This window comes from Urocampus carinirostris, chromosome 6 (genome assembly GCF_059441175.1).
Source record: "Urocampus carinirostris isolate Australia breed hairy pipefish chromosome 6, RoL_Ucar_1.0, whole genome shotgun sequence".
NCBI classification, from domain to species: domain Eukaryota; kingdom Metazoa; phylum Chordata; class Actinopteri; order Syngnathiformes; family Syngnathidae; genus Urocampus; species Urocampus carinirostris.
In genome coordinates, this window is record NC_142354.1 from 42,520,372 (window position 1) to 42,544,199 (window position 23,828).

The 23,828-nt window shown below is 41.4% G+C and overlaps 1 protein-coding gene across 1 annotated transcript in view; it reads left to right on the forward strand.

Moving 5' to 3' along the window:
• Positions 1–23,828, forward strand: part of sox13 (SRY-box transcription factor 13) — an 83,955-nt gene that overhangs the window by 54,637 nt on the left and 5,490 nt on the right. Inside the window, exons 7-11 of the mRNA XM_088339044.1 lie at positions 7,992–8,056; positions 8,623–8,788; positions 12,771–12,919; positions 21,781–21,865; positions 23,492–23,656. Coding sequence (XP_088195170.1) covers positions 7,992–8,056; positions 8,623–8,788; positions 12,771–12,919; positions 21,781–21,865; positions 23,492–23,656 — 630 coding nt within the window. The remainder of the gene's footprint in view (positions 1–7,991; positions 8,057–8,622; positions 8,789–12,770; positions 12,920–21,780; positions 21,866–23,491; positions 23,657–23,828) is intronic.

Here is a 23,828-nt window from a genome sequence, read left to right on the forward strand (position 1 = left end):
TTATGAATAGGATTTCTTACCTTTGTGGTGGTCAGCAGAAGGCGCAGGCAAGATCAGACACACGCACACCTCCTTCATATTTTGCTATTATTTCTTTCTTAAATGCAATAGTTGTACGCACTACTACTTTTTTTCACCTGTAGCAACTTTGCTGCTTGCACTGACTTTCTTCGGAGGCATAATTAGGGGCTAAAACACTTCGTACACCTATATTAAAAGCGAAAGCAAAAGGAAGCACGTCCGCACGCAATAACAGTCGGTCGGGAAAAGAGCGATCTACACCCGTACGCCGCTCAGCATCGCACCCTAGCATACGCACTCACGCATTACCGGCGTTCGAACTCCGATTTTTTGACCGAACAGCGTAGCAAGAATTTCTGGAAATTTTGGGTCGGACTCCGATTTGTTCGAACTGAAAGGCGTTCGAAAACCGAGGTTCCACTGTACATTAGAGCTGAGTTAGCTGACCTAAATTGTGAATGACTCGACAGCAATCTGTGGTCTATCAGTCTGGATACGAATAAGCACCGTTTATTATCTGTGGTCGGGTTGCATTGGCAGAAGCCTTAGCAGAAAATCCCAGTCACTTTTGTCCAGCTCGCCTGACTGGATCACGAGGCATTCCCAACCCAGCCCTCGAGACGTAGTCTCTCAAGCGTGTCGTGGGTCGTCCACGGGACCTGCTGCCAGTGAAACATGCCCAGAACACTTCCCGAGGGAGGCGTGCTTATCAGTTGCCTGCGCCACCCCAGTAGGCTCCTCTCAATGCGGAGGAGCAGTACTGAGTCCCTCCCGGATAATTGAGCTTTTCACCAGAGAGTCCAATCCTGTAGAGGAAATTAATTTCCGCCATTTGTATCCGGGACGTTGTCCTGTTGGTCACAACCCACAGTTCATGACCATAGATGAGGGTAGGAACGTAGATTGACCAGGAAATCGCGAGCATTGCCTTTCGGCTCAGCTTTATACCACGTCGAGTTGATATATGGTCCGCATCTGTCTGTCGATCTACCGTTTAATTCTACCAAACTTTTGAGCTAAACCCCGAGATACCTGAACTCTTCCACTCGGGGCAGGATCTCATCCCCGACCCGGAAAGGGCATGCTACCCATTTCCGGCTAAGAACAATGGTCTCAGACTTGGAGGTGCTGATCTTCATCCCAGCGTCTTCACACTCTGCTGCTATCTGCTCCATTGAAAGCTGAAGATCACTTCTTCAGGAAGCCAACATCACCACATCATCTGCAAAACGCAGAGATGCAATGCTATGGCTTCCAAACTGGACGCCTGGATGGTTGCACCTGGAAAGTCTGTCCTTTATGAGTTATATACAGAATCAGTGAAGAAAGGCAACCTTGGCAGAGTCAAACTCCCACTTAAAACAAATCCGACCTACTGCCGGTAATGCGGACCAAACTGGTTCTGGTCATTAACTTACATGGGCCGAACAGCTCTGATAAGATAGTCCGGTACCCAATACTCCCGAAATATCCTCCAGAGGGCTTCTTGAATGCCTTCTCCTTGTCCACAAAACACATGCTGACAGGAATAATAATTGGGTGTTTAATGTGGTCATGTCCACCCAGAAGAGAAGTTTATGTCACTGAAGCAGAAGACAATCTCAGCTTGCTTTATTGCTAGAATGTGATAGCACTGTGCTTGGCATTTTTGTCAACTATGAGAGAAAAAAAATCCTGTAATGGCTCTTTCTTTCTCTGATGCAATAATTGTCTCATTAGCTTTGTCGGCCTTGGTTACAAGTCCTTTTGTGAGGACAGACTTGGCACTCAGTGGATCCGACAAAGAATCAGAAAGCTTATTGAACTTTTCTAGCTGTCAATATAGATGGAATGATACTTTTTATTTTTAGCAGACAAGACCGAAAGTAAGATTACTGTTTGAACGTATATTTTTCCGTGGGTTGGCGGTTGGTCGGTTAGCTTGTAGCCCCACTGTGTGGAGGCCCTGGGTTCCATTCCGGCGACTGCAGCCTCCCCGTGTGGAGTTTGCATGTTCTCCCCGTGCCTGCGTGGGTTTTTCTCTGAGCACTCCAATTTCCCACCACATTACAAAAACATGAATGTCAGGTTTATTGATTATTGATTATTATTATGCTAGCGTTAGCATAGCGCTAAATCCCCTGCCCGCTGCTATCATTAAACAGCAGCTTGCACACCCCAACGGAGCTTTATCGTCGACGGCGACTTCAATCGGGCATGTTAATGGACTGTACTCCCAAATCCATTCAATTGTGGACTGAGCAATTCGGAAAAACACTGGACTATGTGTAATGTAAGATCAAACATTCGGTTGAATCCGGCAACTCTGTTTGACCCCCCCCCGAGGACAACAAAGTCATTTAGTTCGTTGTTCCTTTGTCTCTTTGTTTCCTTATCCTCACTGTAAATGTGGAACTGGAGTCGTCCAATTTCGTTGTCACAGCATATCCCATGTTGTAACAATGAAAATAAAGACATATTCTATTCTATTCTATTCTATTCTATTATTGGCCAGTTCAAATTGTCCTGAGATTTGAATGGGAAGACATTGTACAATCATCAGGTAACTCACAGCTGCATTAAGACGGAAGTTTTTGTTCTGTCTAAAACACATAGGATTGAGTCATGCACTGACTTGCACGCTTGGACTGCTATCTTAATGTGTGTTTGAATTGGCTACAACAGATTGAAACAACATTGAACATTGTGTCCACCTTTTTGACAAAGTGCAGCAGAGATGACTTTTAAATGAGAGTATTTAAACTGCCTGGATAAAGTTTATGCTTTGACTTGGTGAACAGAGTACATTCGCGGGTTGGTTAGTAGGATTTACTGTATTTTCCGCACTATAAGGCGCACCGGGTTATAAGGCGCACCCCGAAAAAATAGTTTTTGGTCCTATATTTTCCATACATAAGGCGCACCGGATTATAAGGCGCTACAATGGGAACGTCGACAAAACAGTCAGATAGTTCAGTCAAACTTATTACCCCCTTAACATTCCCAAAGCTTGCAAAGAAGCAAATACGTGTCTCGGACATGTACGGAAACAGTGTCTGTACGATGTCACCAATCACTCAAATGCATCGTTCCAAATATCATTCGGAGGTTTAAAGTCTTGGGATTCAAGAAATGCCAAACATTTCTTGGTTTCCATTTTATTTTTTGCTGGCAACTGTGTGGACAGCAAAGTAAGAATTTTATCGTGCAGGGAAACGGGGTTCTTTACTGTGCATATGACAATAAACACTTTGAATTGAATCTAGTTTCAAAATAGACTCATCACAGAAACATCAAGATCGTTCTAAAACAAGATACCGGGAAAATATAAAGCCGCAGCCATCACGTTCAATAATGATACGTAACCATGGTCTTCTTACAACCGTGAGTGTAGTAAATCCAGAAGAGTAAAATATTTACAAATACAGAAGAGTAAAAAATGTTTTCTCGTGTGATTCACATTCATCTTTTTCGGCCAATTGCAGGCTTTGTTTCGCCCCTTTAGCCTATGCGAGCCTGTAAATGATAAAAAGGATCCGCCTCCTTTACCTCCGAATAACTTTAGCCAATAGTGATCGATTCAAATGATAATTGACACATTGGCTGGGAAATGAAACGCCGGCATATGCATCCCAGCATACACCGCGGACGACTTCGCCTTCGGGGGAAAATCTAGTCGGCGACTGTAAGTTAGTTGCAAGACTTTGCGACTTAATATTGATCCAAATATTATGCGCACTGTATTATAAGGCGCATGGTCAGTTTTTGAAAAAAATAAAGGCTTTTAGGTGCGCCTTATAGTGCGGAAAATACAGTAATACATTTAATACCCAATGTAACGTGTTGATATAGAGTATTTAGATAGTGCCTGGATAAAGTTCATGATTTGACTTGGTGAACAAAGTACATTTGCGGGTTGGTTCGTAGGATTTACTCAAAGTTTTCTATTCGTTATCAATCTGATTGACTGTTAGAGTGTGACGCAATATCTGAAAATAGTATATTCCAGTGCCAGTCAATTCCGATCATTTTGACCGACCCGGACTTATTTTGTATTGGGGTTATGTAAACAGAGAGAATAGAATAGAGAATAGAATATACCTTTATTGTCATTGTTACAAATGGGCTAACATATTGTGACAACGAAATTGGGCATGACACTCCAGTTTTACACATAGTGAGGGTATGAGCAAGAAGATAAAGGAACAGAGAAGATAATGTTATAAAACAAGGGGAATAAGGCTATAGTTATAATTTACATGGTATTTACACAACAATGTCAGCATGTGGGATGTTACATACAGGGTTGTCGTGATAACGTTGTATCGTAACGGTTGTGCAATATTGCATTTGGTGCAAAGTCATCATGGTGCAAAAATAGTCCGCATATACATTGGTGCAAGCATAGACATCATAGTGCAAAAAAAGGAAATGGTCAGACATTGTGCAATTTGAGCATTAAACGTAGTGCAGTCGACATGTGCAAGAACAAGACTTGAGTAACATTATTTTCGTATGAGGTAGTGTTGGCACGAGTTTTCAGTTTTTGTGCGGTGTCTGTTGAGCAGTGAACAAACATAGTGCAGACAGCATGTACGTGAGTACCATTTTACATACGTGTGAGGTATTTTTTATTTTTTTTTTTGCAACAGTTTTCAGTTGTTTGTGCGGTGTCTGTTTAGGGTGGTAATGGCTGTGGGGAAGAAACTGTCTCTGAGTCTGTTCGTTTTTGCTTTGTGTGACCTGTAGCGCTTGCCGGAAGGCAGCAGGTCGAAGAGATGGTGGCCGGGGTGAGAAAAGTCCTTGACGATGTTTTCTGCTCTGCTGAGGTAGCGAGAGCAGGCAATGTCCTCCAGACTGGGCAGAGAGCAGCCGACGATTCTCTGGGCTGTTTTTATGATCCTCTGGAGCTTTTTCCTGTCTGCTGCTGTGCACCCCGCATACCACACCGTGATGCAGTATGTTAGGATGCTCTCCACTGTGGCTTTGTAGAAAGACACCTGCAGCTGCTGTTTTAGGTTATTTTTCCTGAGCAATCTCAGGAAGTGCAGTCGCTGCTGGGCCTTCCCTACCACCGCTCTGGTGTTTGCAGACCAGGAGAGGTCGTCGGCGATGTGCACGCCCAGTCTATTGGTCCCTCATATTTTACCTGAAAAAATACTTCTCATTGATTCTGCTTTTTATTAATACACAGGAGAAATTAAGCTGGTTTCGGTGAAATCAAATGTTTCGGAAATCTGAGAAAAAAAAATGTGGGGTGAAGAAACTCATTGCTTGCAAGTTAATACTCTCTTTCAGTTCAAGCAATTGGGGGCTACTGTAAATGTTCTGCTATGCACAATCTTTTTCCCATTAAAAATAATGTACATCGTTTTAATCCGTTCCAACACCCTGAATGTTTACCTTGAATGGGCATTGGCGTTACAAATATTGCTAAGTCGCTCGTAAAGGTGATCACTTTTCTGAATAGACAAGTAATTTTTTTTAAGTGCAATCATCTCACTAAATATTTCTTTTTTAAAAACAATCTCCAACTTTCAAGCTACTGATTTCTTCTTGATCTTTTTCTTTTGCCTAAAGTTGATGTTCTCAGAGAGGTGACACTGCCTTCTAGTGGTGGGAGTTACACATTAAAGTATTAGACTGACCTGATTAGACGCATAATTTTTGCTGGGAACGCATAGTCTTGGGACGCAACCTTTTTGACACAAAATTGTTATTATTACCCCATTATTTTTTTTTAAACAAAGATTTACCGCACTCCAAACTTTTCATCAGGCAGATCCGGCAGATGTTGTTTTGGTCTCGCGGTTCGAGTTTTTGTCTACACGCCGATCTCGAGTTGTGTTGTGAAAAGTCCGTCTCTTTTTAGAGAACCGGCTTTTTCGGCTCAACTCATTCAAGAGAGCCGGCTCTCCAACGGCTCACTTGCTTTAATCAGTATATTACCAACAATAATTTGATGCAGAAAATGAATTCATAATTTGATGATTAAAACTGAATGAATATATAGATTTATATTATATATTTGTCGCCGATTTACGATTTCAACCTGGATAACACTAAATTTTGGGGAGCCATAGATCTCTGTTGGGACCCATAGATTTTTGAGCATGCGAGTCCCCGGGACCCATCACTTTTCAGAGCTAAAATGAACACTGCATACTGTATACAAACAGCCAAGGCATTGCTCTACGTATTTGATACATAAAATCTGCTCGACAGCATATGTGCCATCAGTTGCACTCAAAGAGTTCAGGTATTTCATTTTTAAGCAGAAAAAAAAAATAGTCAGCAGCTTTGTTTTATTCTACATTTTGCAAGAAAAATTTGGCTTTTTTCTTCTGGCAACATTGGTTATTACCCTTGAACCAGCTTAGCCCTTACCAAAACTGTTATGCGAAGCTCTTTGAATTGCTACGATTGAAGGTGGCTGTGATCAAATACGGGGGCGAGGATCTCTTTTTTGGGCATAAAGAGGACCTATATATTATGTTCAATATTTTATATTCCAATGATCATGTTTAAAGTCACAGGGAGCCTTTCCCAGGTAACTTGGGAACATTAGACGAAAAACCCCCCGCTCTGAAGTACTTTGCATGTTTTATGTTAACATGCTCACTTTGATAAACTTCCATGGATAAATGGATATGTGTGTATACTACAACTAATCTAAAATGTATTAATAGAAAATTCCATAAAAAAAACAGAGAAAGTGTCATCAGTCATCTGGAATCACTTAGTTTAAAAGCTAAGAATCAGGTTAAAAATCTCGGGGTAATAATGGACTCAGACTTAAACTTTAACAGCCACATTAAATCCATAACATCATCAGCCTTTTACCATCTCAAAAACATGTCCAGAATCAAAGGTTTACTGTCTAAACCAGTCTTAGAGAAACTTATCCATGCATTTATCTCTAGCAGGTTAGACTACTGTAACGGCCTTCTGACTGGACTTTCTAAACGGGCTGTAAGACAGCTGCAGAACATCCAGGACGCTGCTGCTCGGGTCCTGACTAGAACCAGGAAGTACGACCATATTAGTCCTGTGCTCAAGTCTATGCACTGGCTTCCTGTCGCTCAGAGAATAGACTTTAAAACAGCTCTGCTGGTGTATAAGTCTCTTCATGGTCTAGCACCAAAGTACATCTGTGACATGTTGGTACCATATGAACCATCTTGGACACTGAGAACATCAGAGAAGGGCCTTCTGCTGGTGCCCAGAGCCAGGACTAAACAGGGTGAAGCTGTGTTTCAGTTCCATGCAGCTAAACTCTGGAATAGTCTTCCTGATGACAATGTTTAAGTCCAGGCTGAAAACAGCTCTGTTCAACTGTGCATACAACTGAAAGGGTTCTATCTGCACTCTTCACTTTTACCTTATTTTAATTCATTGATTTTATTATGTTTTATCGGTGGTTTTAATGCATTTTAAAAACCACATTTCAAATTTTCAATGTCTTTTATTGTGTGTTTTTAACCTGTGTTTTAAATGTGACTCAAAGAGCCAAAAGTTGAGTTCACTATTCTGCCAACTACATCTTAATCATTTCCCTAGTTGTTAGGTTCAAGTCTCCAACATCTATAATAAAACGCTCTGAAATAAAAGACAAAGAGAATCGGTTCTTTAGAATTGGTTATTTTATTAATCATCATTATGAGAGCCGCGGAGACCAAGCTGTTAGAATCTCCTCCTCGCTCGCTCGCTCGCTCGCTCTGAAGACGTCTCCGAACCCTCCCTTCTAATATTCAGGTTCTTGGAGAAAAACAACTTGAGTTATGGCATGCACAGGTCAGGGTACACCCACTGGAATGTGAAAGAGACAGAAACAAAAACTCATGGCCTTGAGGAACAGCTTAGGCTGAAAACTATACAAAAAGGGCTGAGAACACTTATAACATATTTGTGTCAACTGTAGGATAAATATACGTATATAATCCCAACACTAGTTATTTTTTTTTCCTTAAAAACATGTTTGTCTTTTTCAGCTGTGGACTACCCCATGCACCTGCTCTCCACACCCATCAAGAGAACCAGTGGTTCTGCCCGACAGGTATCGTTTCTGAAAAGTTACAGTTGAGATTCATTTCTGTTATACTTCAGTTACCTAAATGTACGTCTGGTTTTATTCTCACATCATCTTTAAGCACGCCTATTAAAGTAATAAAAATCATCGTGGTGGCTGTGAAGTTATACTGTCAGTGTTGTATTGTTCGCACAAGCCAAGGGATCCTCCTTTTCAGGATCCAACAAGTGTAGAAATTCTCTAACAGAACACGCCTTGCTTCAAAGGCTTGCTTCTTTTGTTGATTCGTGTGTGTGCGTCCTTGAAGATGGCAGGCTCTCAAGATCGAGACCGAATAGGGTTCATGAAACAAAAGTATAAAAAAAGACAAGAAAAAGATACAGTGCTACAAAGGGTGTGGCAGATACGCTGGGACATGCCTGAGTGACAAATGTAATGCTTTGAATGTATTTGAGGTGTGGCCTTAATTTTGAGAAACCGGCGTCTGACGTTTAAATTTGTAGCAGTATGTATCCTTTCAAAATCCACTTGGAGCATTGTGCACTTTCCCTTAATTCCCACAATGTCTTTATCTGTTCTTATTCTGGGTTTAGGAGGCCGGCCAGCCCTTGAACTTGACATCCAAGCCTAAGGGACATGAGCTGGGGAAATCCCCCAGTCCAAAAGGCATGGAAGTATCCCACCTGGGAGTCCAGGGAACCTACAGGCAAAGGGATTTGCCAAAAGACACTTCAGGCAGCCCACCACACTCTGCCCTCTGTGAGTTGTCTCTCATCTCATTAGCTTATCCTTATTAGGGTCGCGGGGGGGCTGGAGCCCATCCCAGCCATCTACGGGCAGTGGGCAGGGGACACCCTGAACTGGTTGCCAGCCAATTGCAGGGCACACGGGGACAGACAACTCACTTGCTCAGTCACACCTAGGGACAATTTGGACCAGCCAATTCACCTGACATGCATGTCTTTGGAATGTGGGAGGAAACCCACGCAAGCACGGGGAGAACATACAAACTCCGCACAGTAAAGCCGGTAGCTGGATTTGAACCCACCCAGGAGGTTCCCACGACCTCAGAACAGTGCCGCACTCGCGCTAACCACTGCGCCGCCGTGCTGCCCTCTGTGAGTTGTGTCAAAATCAAATATTAAAATTGTTATGGTTAAAAACATCCAGCCAGTTTATTAGTAACATCTATTTTTGGAACGGTGGCATATCAAATAAATTGCACGTCAAAAAACACCAACATTTCATTTTGTTATTTTATTTTCATTCTGCATTCAATGGGTGATAATGTAAAACAGTCAAGAATAGATTTTGGGATTTAAAGTCAAGTCAAGTCATTTTTATTTGTATAGCCCTTCATCACAAAGAGTCTCAAAGGGCTGCACAAGTTATTGCACAGACTATTATTTCAGACTATTATTACACCATCCCCTGATCTGAAACCAACATGAGGGCAAGAAACCTTGAGAAGGGACCGCACATGTGGTATCCCCCTTTCAGGATTACCAGGCAAAGGATGCTGCAATTACAAATAATACAGAGTTATTGTCCACAAGAAGTAAAGGTTATTCATATGCTATAGAGTAGAAGTGGGTTTTAAGCTTAGATTTAAACATTTCCACTGAGGTTGCTGATCGGACCTTACATTGGTAAAAAATGTAAGGTTTTAACTCTAGGGACAACAATAGTAATAATATTAATAACAACAGTTATGATATAACAATAACAACAAAGTTAACCATAGTTGTAGACGCACTATTCCCAATCTCTCGTATCACTCATACCCCATTTTCTTCATCTTTGTATTAAGCCAGAATGTTTTTTGGGATTCAAATTTGAACAAGTGAATAGTTTGACTTTGTTTGATCTCGTCTTGTAAATTGTTCTAAAGTTTGACTCCACACACAGACACACACATACTTTTCCTGGTTGTTCTCACCTTCGGGATTATGAATTTACGACAGACCCTTAAATTATAATTTCCCTCTTTTTCAAATGAATAATTTATGGATGTTTTCTGGCACTATGTTTTTGTTGACCTGAAATAGCAGTTGAGCAGTGAAAAATTTTACTAAGTGTTTTCATAGTGCAGTGTTTAGCATATTTGTCTAACACGTGAAAGGTCTCTGGTTCAAGAACAGGGGAAACATATGTTGGCTTGGAGAGGGATGGGAACCTCCAGACTGTACCTGCCCAAGACATACCCCAGGAAATGGTGCCACTTACAACCCTTGTGGTTAAGGGATCCATTCAACTAACCATTCGATTGAAAACATGTCAAAACTAGGGCTTGGCAATATGACAATATCAAGTTTTTAACGTGTGGATTGTTTCCTATTTTCGGTTACCGTATTTTCCGCACTATAAGGCGCACCTAAAAGCCTTTATTTTTTTCAAAAGCTGACCATGCGCCTTATAATACAGTGCGCCTTATGTATGGAACAAAATTAAATCACAAAGTCTTGCAACTAACTTTTAGCCGCCGACTCTATTTTCCCCTGAACGCCAAGTAGTCCGCGGTGTATGCTGGGATTTATTTACTGGCGTTTCATTGGCTAACCAATGTGTCAATCATCATTTGAATGGATCACTATTGGCTAAAGTTATTCGGAGGTCAAGGGAAGGATCCTTTTTATCATTTACAGGCTGGCATTGGCTTGAACGGCAAAACAAAGCCTGCAATTGGCCAAAAAAGACGTGTCAATCATCAGTTGAATCGATCACTATTGGCTAAAGTTATTCGGATTTCAAGGGGCGGATCCTTTTTATCATTTACAGGCTGGCATTGGCTTAAACGGCAAAACAAAGCCTGCAATTGGCCGAAATAGATGAATGCGTATAGCATGTGGCTGACGGCATACAGGAAGCATTTTTTTACTATTTTGTATTTGTAAATATTTTATTCTCCTGGATTTACTAAACTTACGGATATAAGAGGACCTCGGCTGCACATTATTATGAACACAACGACTTCGGTGAGCTACTCTGGCTATATATATTATTTCTGTATCTTGTTTCAGACTGAACTCAATGTTTCTGTGATAAGCGGTGCAGATAATGGATGGAATGGAGTGTCTATTTTTAAATTAAACTCAATTCCAAGTGTTTATTGTCATATATGCAGTAATGTTGCGAGTGAAAAAGAAAATAGAAACTAAGGAATGGTTGGCATTTCTTGAATCCCAAGACTTTAACCTTCCGAATGATGGAACGATGCATTTGAGTGACATCGTAGGGACACCGCATCCGCACGTGTTCTCGACACGTATTTTCTTCTTTGCAAGCTTTGGGAAAGTTAAGGGGGTAAGAAGTTGGACTGAACTATCTGACTGTTTTGTCCACGTTCCCATTGTAATGCCTTATAATCCGCTGCGTCTTATGTATGTTAAAAATAGGACCAAAAACTATTTTTTCGGGGTGCGCCTTATAGTGGGAAAATACGGTACATAACATGCCAACCTTTTGTGGCTCCTTCAGCTACTGTTTTCCACTAGTCTGAAGTCAAATGTTTTATTCTCTCTTTTGGAGCGAAACCAACAAAAGACTTTCACGGTGAGCTTATTGAAGCTTACCTGCAAGTGAAGACGTGCAATTAACATTCACTGGTGACATAAGTGTATCTGTGTAAATACCAGCATGATTGCAGATTATTGTTTAGGGAGAGAAAAACTATTTATGTCTTGGTAAAAAATTTGCTAACATGTATTCACTTAAAATGTCACTTTTTATTTTTTGGTTCAATATGAAAGGAAAAGCTACTCCGGGTTTTATATTGTCCCTGTATCTTGTTTCAGATTGAACTTGATGTTTCTGTGATAAGCGGTGCAGATAATGGATGGAATGGAGTGTCTATTTTTAAATTAAACTCAATTCCAAGTGTTTATTGTCATATGCACAGTAAAGTTGCGAGTGAAAAAGAAAATAGAAACTAAGAAACTAAGGAATGTGTGGCAATTCTTGAATCCCAAGACCTTCCGAATGATGGAACGATGCATTTGACATCGTACGGACACCGCATTCGCACGTGTCTACGACACGTATTTGCTTCTTTGCAAGCTTTGGGAATGTTAAGGGGGTAATAAGTTGGACTGAACTATCTGACTGTTTTGTCGACGTTCCCATTGTAGCGCCTTATAATCCGGTGCGTCTTATGTATGTCAAAAATAGGACCAAAAATGATTTTTTTCGGGGTGCGCCCTATAACTCGGTGCGCCTTATAGTGCGGAAAATACGGTATATTATAGTACCAGCTTGGGGGTATGACGCCTGCCCCAAGACTGGGAGGTTGTGGTTCAAGCCTCGGCCGAGTCATACCTAAGACTTAAACATTGGTACCCGTCGCCTTCCTGCTGGGTTGGAATTGGGGGGTTTGGTCACCTAATGACTCCCAACACCTCAGTTGGGTTGAGCGAGGGGGCTGGGAATCCCCTCCTCTGAATCAATATCCCAAAAAAAATCAGAAATGACTCTAGCCACCTCCCACTAGGGGGATATGGCTGTGGTATATATCAAATACTGTAGTATATTAATGCCTACCTATTTCCAATCATCTGCCATATTATGCGGTATATGTAAGGCGCACTTCTAATTTCTGACCGATTTGGGGATTTTTAGGTGCGCCTCGTAGTGTGGAAAATACGGTATTTTTTTCTTATTTAAACTTACAGCAGCCGTTTATTCAAGCATGTTTCAATCCAACTCAAAAATCTTCTGTTTCTCGTGTTTGTTTTTGGTGCCAAAGCTTTACTCCGAGACAGCGACGTGGTGACCCAGGCCATTCATGAAGCCCAGCAGCTGCTGAGGAGTCACAGCGCTGGAAGCCAAGTGCCGGAAAAAGAAGCAGACAGAGATCCCAGCAGAAAACTGGTCAGCAAATTTCCGAATACAATAGTACTGTAATAAGCGTGTTTTCTTTCCTTCTTCTGGGCCTTTCAGTCTTCAAGAGGAACACTCTTTTGGTTTCCCAGCTTCAAATTGTTCTTTGTCGTGAACATGAGAGTGAAAGGTTGCTTTTTAGGATGTGTACCATGTGATTGGTTGGCGCACAATTCAAGGTCGCCATTTCCTGGCTTATGACATCATAACAGCCTCTGTAAGCTTGTTCATGATGTGCGTGCAACTACGTGGATTTCTTAAATGCACTCTTTCTTCCTGTCAAGTCAAGTCAAGTCAAATTTGTTGATATAGCCCTTAATCACAAAAATGTCTCAAAGGACTGCACAGGATTACAATGATACAATTACCTGATCTTAAACCAACATGCAGGCGAGGAACCACTCAAAACCTCAGCGTGAGGAAAAAGAGAAACCTTGAGAAGGGACCTCATAAGTGGTATCCCCCTTCCAGTATGACCAGGGTGAATTACATGTAGCATTACAGTACACAAACATAGTAAAGACTAGGTAACATATTGAAAATTTGTCCGGAAAGTGCATGACAGCAGCGACGCCCCCAGCCAGTAAACTAGTCCAGGAAGTCTATGACGGCCATGACGCAGCTTTCCATCTCTGCCAGCTGGTCCATGCAGGCGTTCACATGCTTCAGGTCAAACGCTGGTCCGCTGACTCATCTCAAATGGTTCTTCTCCTTCATATCACCACCAGGCAGGTAGTCGGAAAAAGACAGGACAATACAGAATATAAGGTGGGCATCAATCATAAGCTTTGGAAGAGAATAAAATGAATACAATTTCTCAGTGTGATGTGACATTTGTCGATGTTCACAGCAGTTTTAGAGAATAAGTCACGGGACTTAGACGGACCAATAACTAACATTTCGGTCTTTTCAGAGTTAAGACGCAAGAAATTGAGTGACATCCACTCTTTTATCTCAGTGAGGCAGGTTCTTCAAAGCGCAAAGTAGATTAAAAATTATGGAGACTCAAGTTGACCCATCTTTCTCCTCATTTTTTTGCTTAATGTTTAACAAGTTAGCTCCTTCTGGGTCAGGGGTGTCAAAGAGGCGGCCCGTGGGCCAGATCGGGCCCGCTAAGGGACTGAATCCGGCCCGCGAGACAACATTTAGAGAAGCGCAAGAGAAAAACAAGCTGCAGGTTGAAACATGTTAACTTGATGTTGCCAAAGCCAGGTGCCTCTCACAAAGACACTGTACTTGTATTTATTTCTCTCTCTCTCTCTTTCTCTCTCTCGCTCTTTCTCTCTCTTTCTCACTCACTTGCTTTTTCGCTTTCTCTCTCCAGCTCTAGATTTTATCTCTCTCTCTCTCTCTCTCTCTCTCTCTCCCTCCCGCTTTCTTTTTGCTTTGTCTCTCTCGCTCTCACTTTTTACTCTCTCTCTCTCTCTCTCTCGCTTGCTTTTTGCGTTATCTCTGTCTCTCTCTCTCGCTTGCTTTTTGCGTTATCTCTGTCTCTCTCTCTTGCTTTTCTCTCTATCTTTATCTCTTTTGCTTTTTGCTTTCTCTGTCTCTTGCTTGCTTTTCGCTTTTACTCTCTCTGGTTCTCCCTTTCTCTCTCTTTCTCTCTCTCTCTCTCTCTCTCTCTCTCTCTCTCTCTCTCTCTGTCTCTCTCTTGCGCTTTTCACTTTCTTTCTCTCTCGCTCTCTCTCTCACTTTCTCTCTCTCTTGTTTTTCACTCACTCTCGCTCTTGCTTTTCCCTTTCTCTCGCTCTCATTTTCCCTTTCTATCTTTCTCTCTCTGTCTCCGTCTCTCTCTCTCTCTCTCTTTCTCTCTCTCACTTTCCCCTATCCCTCTCTTGGTCTCACTTTCTCTCTTCCATTCTCTCTCTCTCTCTCTCTCTCTCTCTCTCGCTGTCCCCTTCTCTCTTTCTCTCTAATCTACTAGTCCGGCCCCCGAGAGAATATTTGTTCTAACGTGTGGCCCTCAAGTAAAAATGAGTTTGACACCCCTGATCTAGGTGATTTAAGTAAAGTAAATCCTAATTCCTCCGCGCATAAGTATTTAAAAATATGTATGTTTAGATAATAGTTGAATGTATTTTTTGTCATCATTCAAATCAATATTTTTTTATTGAATAAAGTTCTTTTACCACTAGTAGGCGCTTAATAATACACAATATCCCTTTAAAAAAAATTCAATATTGTTTTTTGCAGCGAACATGTCACCATACAGGATTACTTTTTACCACGACAAAACGACACTGAGTTGCAATATTTGTACACAAACTATTTCTTGTAGTGGAGGAACAAGTAGAGCTTGTTTTAACGTTTACTTTTGGTGGTAAGGAGTTGCCAAGTAAAAGACAATAGCAGGAAAGGATTGTCATTTATTACTTGGCCAATCAACCACTGCCTGTATTTATAAAAAACAATGTTTTCATTGTGCAATTTACTTATTGGAGCCAAGGACCCAACGCAATTAATTTTCTGTCAGTGTATAAGTCTAATATGTCTTTGTCTAAAGCAGATTTATAATAGAAGCTAGAGCTCTTGTTGGTGATAGGAAGGAGTGGAGAGGTGTTGTGAAAGGATAGTGGGATTGTGGACGCGTTCTTCAGGATGAGCTGGGCACCTGTATGATGCGGCAGGGGTAAACCGGTGAAAGCTTTCGGGCCCTGCTGTTGAACAGAAGAGTGTGTTGTGTCACCCTGACTTGAGTGACATGGCCGCTTTCTTGTGTCCCGTTTCATCTGGAGGGACGAAAGCATGACGGACTTAGGTGCCGAGGTGCCTAACTTGTTCGGGCAATTGGGTTGGCCATGGTCCAAAAATGTTTGTGTTTTTTTTTTGCTATTTATTTCCCTTTTATTTTCTTTGTTATTGTATGTGTTTGTCTTGCTGTCGGTCACCCCTTTTGAGGGATATGACCAAGGTAGATAGATAGATAGATAGATAGATATGTCAAGCTCAAGGTCCGTGGGCCGAAATTGGCTCGCGAGAAAGCCCTGAGATGATCTTTATTCGTTGTCGTACACCGAGGCTAACTTCTCCCTGAAAAAGGTGTTGTTATGGGTTTATAGATTTTTTGCCTTTTGCACCGGGAATTTCCCCAGATCAAGTCTCCTAGGCTCCTAAGCAATGTTCCCTCTAAGCTGCGCGTGCACAATTGCGCACTGCCTGCACATTCTCGGCGCACAAGAAAATCGAGCCAGCGCACAAAAATCAGGGCTCGAAATTGCTAATTAAGAAGCGAATTAAGTCAAAGTTACAGTGCATGAGGGTAAAAATACAAGGGTTCCCCTGACGCTGTTTTTTTAAATGCCGTATTTTGAAGTCAATGTCGAACGAAGTTAAAAAGTAAAGTCTGTAGAGTTTTTTGAGAACCGGCTTCTTTGGCTCGGCTCACTCAAAGGAACCGGCTCTTTCGAGTCCTAAACGGCTCTTCAGGTTGTTTTTCCTTCTTTAATCCCTACACGACCAAATATTATGTAAAATTGTGCACAAAATGACTTAAAGGAAGGGGGGGTAGAACAAAAAAAGAAAAAAATACCAAAATGAAAAAGTAGTGAAAAGCTGAGAAAAAAGAAACGAAAGGAAGAGAAAAAAAAAAAAAAACTGAAAAAAGCAAAGAAAGAAACAAAGGAAAAAAAGTCCTTGTGTGCCCTGCGACTGGCTGGCAACCAGTTCAGAGTGTCCCCTGCCCACTGCCCGAAGATAGCTGGGATAGGCTCCAGCACCCTCGCGACCCTACTGAAGATAAGCGGTGCAGATAATGGATGGAATTTTAAACAATCATTTTGCAAAGTTATTATGTTAATTATTTGTAAAAGCTTTCATTTTAGCTTATATGCTGTGCTAAAATCTTGATGCCTTCATGTGGTGTCACATTAATGGTTATTTGATGAGTTTTTATGCCCTTTTATGCCTTTCTGGTTACGTAACTTCACTTAATAGTTTACATTGTTATTTGAGTACAGATGTGATTATGTTTAACAATAACAGGCATTACCAGTTTTATTTACATCTGTACAGCATCAGTACGGGTTATTTTGTGTGCTTGTACTTGTTTAGCTAATGCTACTTCGACAGTGTAAAGCAGGGATGTCAAAATCAATTGCTCAAGGGGCCAAAATTCAAAACACACTTAAGGTCGCCGGCCAACCAGGATGAACATTTATTGAACACACTTAAACTGAATGTTTTTGGAACATAAATATGAATAAAAACAGAAAAGAATATTAAATTTAAACCTTAAATCACTTATACAGTATTTATTATTTTGCTGTAAATAAAAATATCTTGTTAAATGATACGACTTAGAACTTAACTTAAACAACTTAACATTAAAATAACATTCAAATTCCTTTGCTCCTATGTCAATGTATATATTAAAAAAACGTAAATATCCCAAAAGATTTTGCTCCCCTAATATATCTCCTGTCAAAAGTAGAAATATGAAAATGCGACACAAATTATTTTGTAGAAACGTCACAACATTCTGAGAAGAGGGAGCCTGATGTGCTTACCTTTGGCGCAGACGGAGTAGGGCGAAAGATGGGAGGGAGTGCTTGCACTTTTTGCATAGCTCCACCCATCCCTCCCACTCACCCAATCAAATCACTTGAAGTTCTCTTCCAGGGTTTTGGCGTATTTACAATTTGTTCTGTGGATTCATCTATAAGTATCCGAACACTGAACACAGATTATATAGTGAGCTTTTATATAAAGGATTCTTTAGCGTTGTACAGCCAAAACGAGTTTTTTTTGCGTGACACCTTGACTGCAAATTGTAGTGAAAACCTGCCCTATATATTCTGAAAAGTACTCCTAAAACCAGCTTTGGTTTGGCTTTGCGTGTATCTGAACAGGATCAATTGCTCAAGTTTTGAACGAAATGGAGAAAATTTGCATGCCATTAATGTACCAGCTCAGTAGCCTAGATGGTAGGGCGCCCGCTCTGAGACTGGGAGGTCGCTGGTTCGCGCCTCGGCCGAGTCATACCTAAGACTTATAACATTGGTAAAAATGGCGGCGCCCTCTGTTGGCTGTGGCTGCATCGGCTCGCTACAACGGGTCAGGTGTATCGACATTTCGTTCTGTGTACATTGTTACATAGAATGACAATACAAAGGAAATTATTATTATTATTATTATTATGTGTCTCTGAGCCATAGGTACTAATAGAAAGAGCCATATATGGCTCGCGAGCCATAGGTTCCCGACCCCTGGTATATTGTATCGTATACGTCATGAAGGAATAGGTACAGTGACTAAAACGTCAGAATATGATGTCCAGGGATGACATCCGAACTTTACTCAACGTCCAGCTCAATTCGAACAACCCTTGATCCAATAAGAGAACAATTTTTACTTTGTAATCTCGGGTTGACTCTTTACCGCTGCCCAGTGTGGATAACATGCCATCAGTAATGGCACCGGGTCAGAAAATACCCCTGATGTCGTGACGTCATACGGGGAACGATGTATAGGAAAGCTAAAAGGAAACCATGGTTGACACTTAAATACAAAAAAAAAAACAAGACTGCAATGGTCTAGTCAAGTCACATTTATTTCCATAGCCCTTAATCACAAAAATGTCTCAAAGGACTGCACAGGATTACAATGACACAATGACCTGATCTTAAACCAACATGCGGGCAAGGAACAACTCAAAAACCTCGCGTGAGGAAAAAGAGAAACCTTGAGAAGGGACCTCACAAGTGGTATCCCCCTTTCAGGATGACCAGGGTGAAATCCATTTAGCATTACAGTACACAAACATAGTAAACACGAGGTAACATGTTGGTAAGTCTGTCCGGAAAGTGCATGACAGCAGCGACGCCCCCAGCCTGTAGACTAGTCCAGAAAGTCTATGACGGCCACGACGCAGTTTCCCATCTCTGCCAGCTGGTCCATGCAGGCGTTCACATGCTTCAGGTCAAACGCTGGTCCGCTGACTCATCTCAAATGGTCCTTCTCCTTCATATCACCACCAGGCAGGCGGTCGGAAAAAGACAGGACAATACAGAATATGAGCTGGGCATCAATCATAAGCTTTGGAAGAGAATAAAATGAATACAATTTCTCAGTGTGATGTGACATTTGTCAATGGTCACAGCAGTTTTTGAGAATAAGTCACGGTATTTAGATGGACCAATAACTAACATTTCGGTCTTTTCAGAGTTAAGACGCAAGAAATTGAGTGACATCCACTCTTTTATCTCAATGAGGCAAGCCTCCAAATATCCACAATTTAGTGTGGCAGATTCCTCCAACGGAAGATATAGAATAGAATAGAATAGAATATACCTTTATTGTCATTGTTACAACATGGGATATATTGTGACAACGAAATTGGACGCGGCACTCCAGGTCCACATTTTACCGTAGGATATAAGTAAAACAAAGAGATAAAGGAACAAAGAAGATATTTTTACTGTCCTTGTTGTATAGGCTTTGTTTTCCTCCGGAGGAGGGTGTATGAGGGGGTGAGGGACAGACCGAGATGGCCGGATCCAACTAGATGTTTGATCTTACTGTACACACGGTCCAGTGTTTTTTTTCCTAATTGCTCAGTCCACGTATTGAATCGATTTGGGAATATAGTTGAGTGTCATCTGCGTATTCGTCTTTTCAATGTCTTAAAGACACTTTTTTAAACTTTTTTAAACTTTTCCACTAAATAAAGCCATATTTTGGAAAACTCGCTGTCCTTTTAACATTCTTCAACATATTTTAAATCGTTTTTTCGTGGGTGGATGTCTTTGGGTAAGTTTGAATTACAAGAGCATTCTGAATAGACTATTATGCGGGTGTTCCGGCACCTATTGATGCATTTCACGTTGCCCACCTTGAACCTGGGCTCTGGCTCAGTTCTCAAATCTTTTTCACACAGGGAACTGGTCATTCAAGGCCACAAGACACGTGTGTTTTGTGTTGAAATTCTATTCTAGTCTTTGGTGTTGCTTCTTTGAGGTGGCTGGCGTGTTGGTCTTGGGCTGGCACTAAAGACACAGCTGTTGCGGCCACACAATACCACAAAGGCGCGCTGTGACATTGACATAGCCACCTGCCTTCTTCTTTGTGTGTAATAACTTTGTGATATTTTCTTCCTCAAAGTGATCGGGTTTTGCCTTGCTTCTTAAATCTCTGCAATTTCTTTGATCTTTTTCTTATCCCCGTTACAGGAGCGAAATGTTAAAAGTAATCCCAAACACAATTTATGTTATAGAATAGAATGTGCCTTTATTGTCATTGTTACAACATGGGATATGCTGTGACAACGAAATTGGACGACTCCAGGTCCACATTTACAGTGAGGATAAGGAAACAAAGAGATAAATGAACAAAGAACTAACTGTCTTTGTTGTAAGTAGGCTTTGTTTTTCTTCGGAAGGGGGTGGGGTATGGGGGGGTGATGAGGGGTTGAGGGACAAACAGAGTTGGTGGATACAACCGGAATGTTTGATGTTTGATCTTACAAATGGGCACGGAACGTGAAGTGTTCCTCGACACGATAATAAAAATGTGTTGCAAAACATCCACGTGCCGGGGACTCAGGTCAACTTTGAGACTAAATTCCCAATCTGCTTTGATACCCTTAGAGCTGTGACGTCATTGGGGTAACACAACATTTTCAAAATAGTCGCCATGACTGGCTTGCTAGGGCTCCCGGGTTCCTCACATGACATCACAGCTAAGGAACTCAAAGAGGTTACTCGCTGTCTTTAAAATTCATTATCTCAGAAAATAAGTGGAAGAAACCAATGATTTTATATATACAGTGGAACCTCGGTTCTCGACCATAATCCGTTCCAGAACCCTGTTCGAAAACCGATTTGCTCGATCACCGAAATCATTTTCCCATTAAAAATAATGTAAAATCGTTTGAATCCGTTCCAACACCCTGAATGTTTACCTTAAATGTTTAACGTAAACATAAAGCTAACTTAGGCTAATCGTACGTTCGCGTCATCCTAATCTTCCGTACGAAAGATTCCTCTAACATGAACGTGTAAAAATAAAAAAATCAGGTCGTTTACAAGTCATTTAGCACCCAGGTCTCCACAACAAGTGGTGAGCGGTTCATTAGAAAGGGGGCTCCGTTCCAACACCTTCAATGTTGGGCTCCATTCCAACACCCTGAATGTTTAACGTAAACTTAAAGCTAACCCAGGCTAATCGTACGTTCGTGCTATCGTAATCTTATGAATAGGATTTCTTACCTTTGTGGTGGTCAGCAGAAGGCGCTCGCACACCTCCTTCATATTTGGCTATTATTTCTTTCTTAAATGCAATAGTTGTACGCACTACTTTTCTTTTTTCACCCGTAGCAACTTTGCTGCTTGCACTGACTTTCTTCGGAGGCATAATTAGGGGCTAAAACACCCGTACGCCGCTCAGCATCGCACCCTAGCGTACGCACTCACGCATGACCGGAGTTCGATCTCCGATTTTTTGACCGAACAGCGGAGCAAGAATTTCTCGAAATTTCTCGAAACTTTGAAAACCGAGGTCCCACTGTATAATATATATAGGCATGCAAAAACCATGTACTATTTCCTCACATTTTACATGTTTAAGAATTTCGGAATACCTTGAAGAGTTTGTTAATGGACTTGATCGACTGTTTCCTTTTTGACTCCCTTGCCAACTCCACCTCTTTTTCCTCAGACAATTAACAACATTTCTTTGTCCTCTCTCACGCTTTCTTCTCATTTACAGCTCCCGCTTTGAAGGGCAGCTGATGCCACCTTCGTTCCACCTTAATACATTCTGTTCTCCGAAATAGCTCGCCCCAAAGTGTCTCCAACACGCCCTTATGTCGAACATCTCGCCTATTTATTGCTGTGAGCGGTCAAGTTTGTGACGCGAGATGTCTGGTTTCTTTGCAGGAGTCCAAACATCCTGTTTGCGCCGAGAGAGGTGACGACCGACACGCATTGCTGGCCGCAGACGACCTCTTCAGCAGCGACTCGGAGTGTGAGTGCGAACTCACCGGCTCGTCTCAAAATCAAAAGGCACAACTTAAGTGTGAAAGAACAAGAATGGTGACATAGTGACCAAATTATCCCAAGAAAACTCAAAATATTTTAATAGGATGATTATCCCTTGCGTCACAATAATACTGACAGATTTGATTTTGATTTTGGATTAGCATACCTGCCAAGTACTCCGGTTTTGCCGTATTGAGTACGGTTTTCTTTAACCCACTACGGTTGGGTCACATGTTTGTATTGTATACTTGTAGTTTGTATTCTTCCCTGTGCTTTTTAGCTATTGGTCTCGGCTGCACTACATTGTACATCATTATCCGGTTGTCAAACAATACACACTGGAAAAAATACATTTTTATACACTGCATTGCCATCTTACATTTAATTTCAGCAGGATTGGGTAGGGTTACTTTAACTGGATTACTTTCAATGACTTTTGGATTACTCCAATAACAAATATGCTAATAAAAGACAAAAGAAACTAAATATGAATTAAAGGATGACTCCCAACACGTGGTAAGCTTTCTCTCCTGGCTTTGATCTCTTGGATCTCCGGCAAAACGAACATAAAATGCGACAGAAACAAAATGAAAATAAATCCAAACAGCTTGCCAACATCATTTTTGCCATCCCATGTATTCCGTTACTCCCCAAGCCTGCACAAAATTTACTCATTTTATTCATATTTAGAGCGGCAGTAGCTCAGGAGGTAGAGTGCTCGTCTTGGGATCAGGGGATCCTAGCTCGAATCCCAGCTTGTCCGTTTAACATGTCGAAGTGTCCTTGGGTAAGACACTGAACCCCTAATACCCCTAATAAGCAGGTTAGCGCCTTACATGGCTGCAAGGCCGCTATTGGGAAATGTGGAGCGCTATATAAATGCAGATCATTTCATTTCTTTTGTCTTTTATTAGCATATTTGGTATTGGAGTAATCCAAAAGTAATTGAAAGTAATCCAGTTAAAGTAACCCTACCCAACCCTGAATTTCACATCTCTTTGTGGCGTTCCAAAGTCAAGTGATTTCATCCCATCAGTATGAAGCCGAAGCAACTTAATGCAGAAGTTCGATAAAAAACCATTTGAACTGATAAATAAAAACGCTGGCAAACGACTTTGATTGGGTGAGCAGTACGGGTGGGCGGAACCCTCTACACAACGCAAGGCACTTCCTTCTCTCTCTCTCGCTCAGTGCAGTCTACACCCAAAGTGAACATGACGATATGCTTATCGTTTGCAATAATTGGTGACATTTTTACAAAAAAACTTTGCTTGCACATTGTTTTGAAACCGTTATTAAGGACAGATTTCATAGAAAAGAAATGGCCTCAACACTCTTAACTGAAGGTGGAAAACAAATTGTAAATGGCATATTAACATAGATTTGGGACACAGGATTTGGCATTATTATCATTTCACACTCAGTGAAGAATTAGCTTTTGTTTAGAGAGCGTGTTTTTTCAATTTTGTCTGAAACTATATGATGTGGCTCTCTGGATTTCTTTTTAAAACATGTTTTGCTTTTATGGCTCTTTGCGTCAAAAAGGTTCCTGACCCCTGGTCTAGTCCAATCCCTAATGGTTTGATTTAAATGAACTCTTTCCGGTTTGTAGGTACCCTGCAGGTCTCAAGCGGCTACCCCGAAGCTCGCCCTCCCCCGTCTTCAGGACACATTAAGAGACCCATGAACGCCTTCATGGTCTGGGCCAAGGATGAGCGCCGGCGAATCTTACAGGCCTTTCCTGATATGCACAATTCCTCCATCAGCAAGATCCTGGGTGAGCCCAGCACGGGGTATGGGCGGTTTGCACTGTGTCTTTAATCTGAGAAGTTTACATGAAGATGGATGAGTTTGGAGTTTAGTAAACTGTCCAAATAAGGAGAAAAGACATTGATGGCTTTTGAACTTTCAAGGAAAACAGGAGATGAGCCAACCCTCAGAAAATAAAT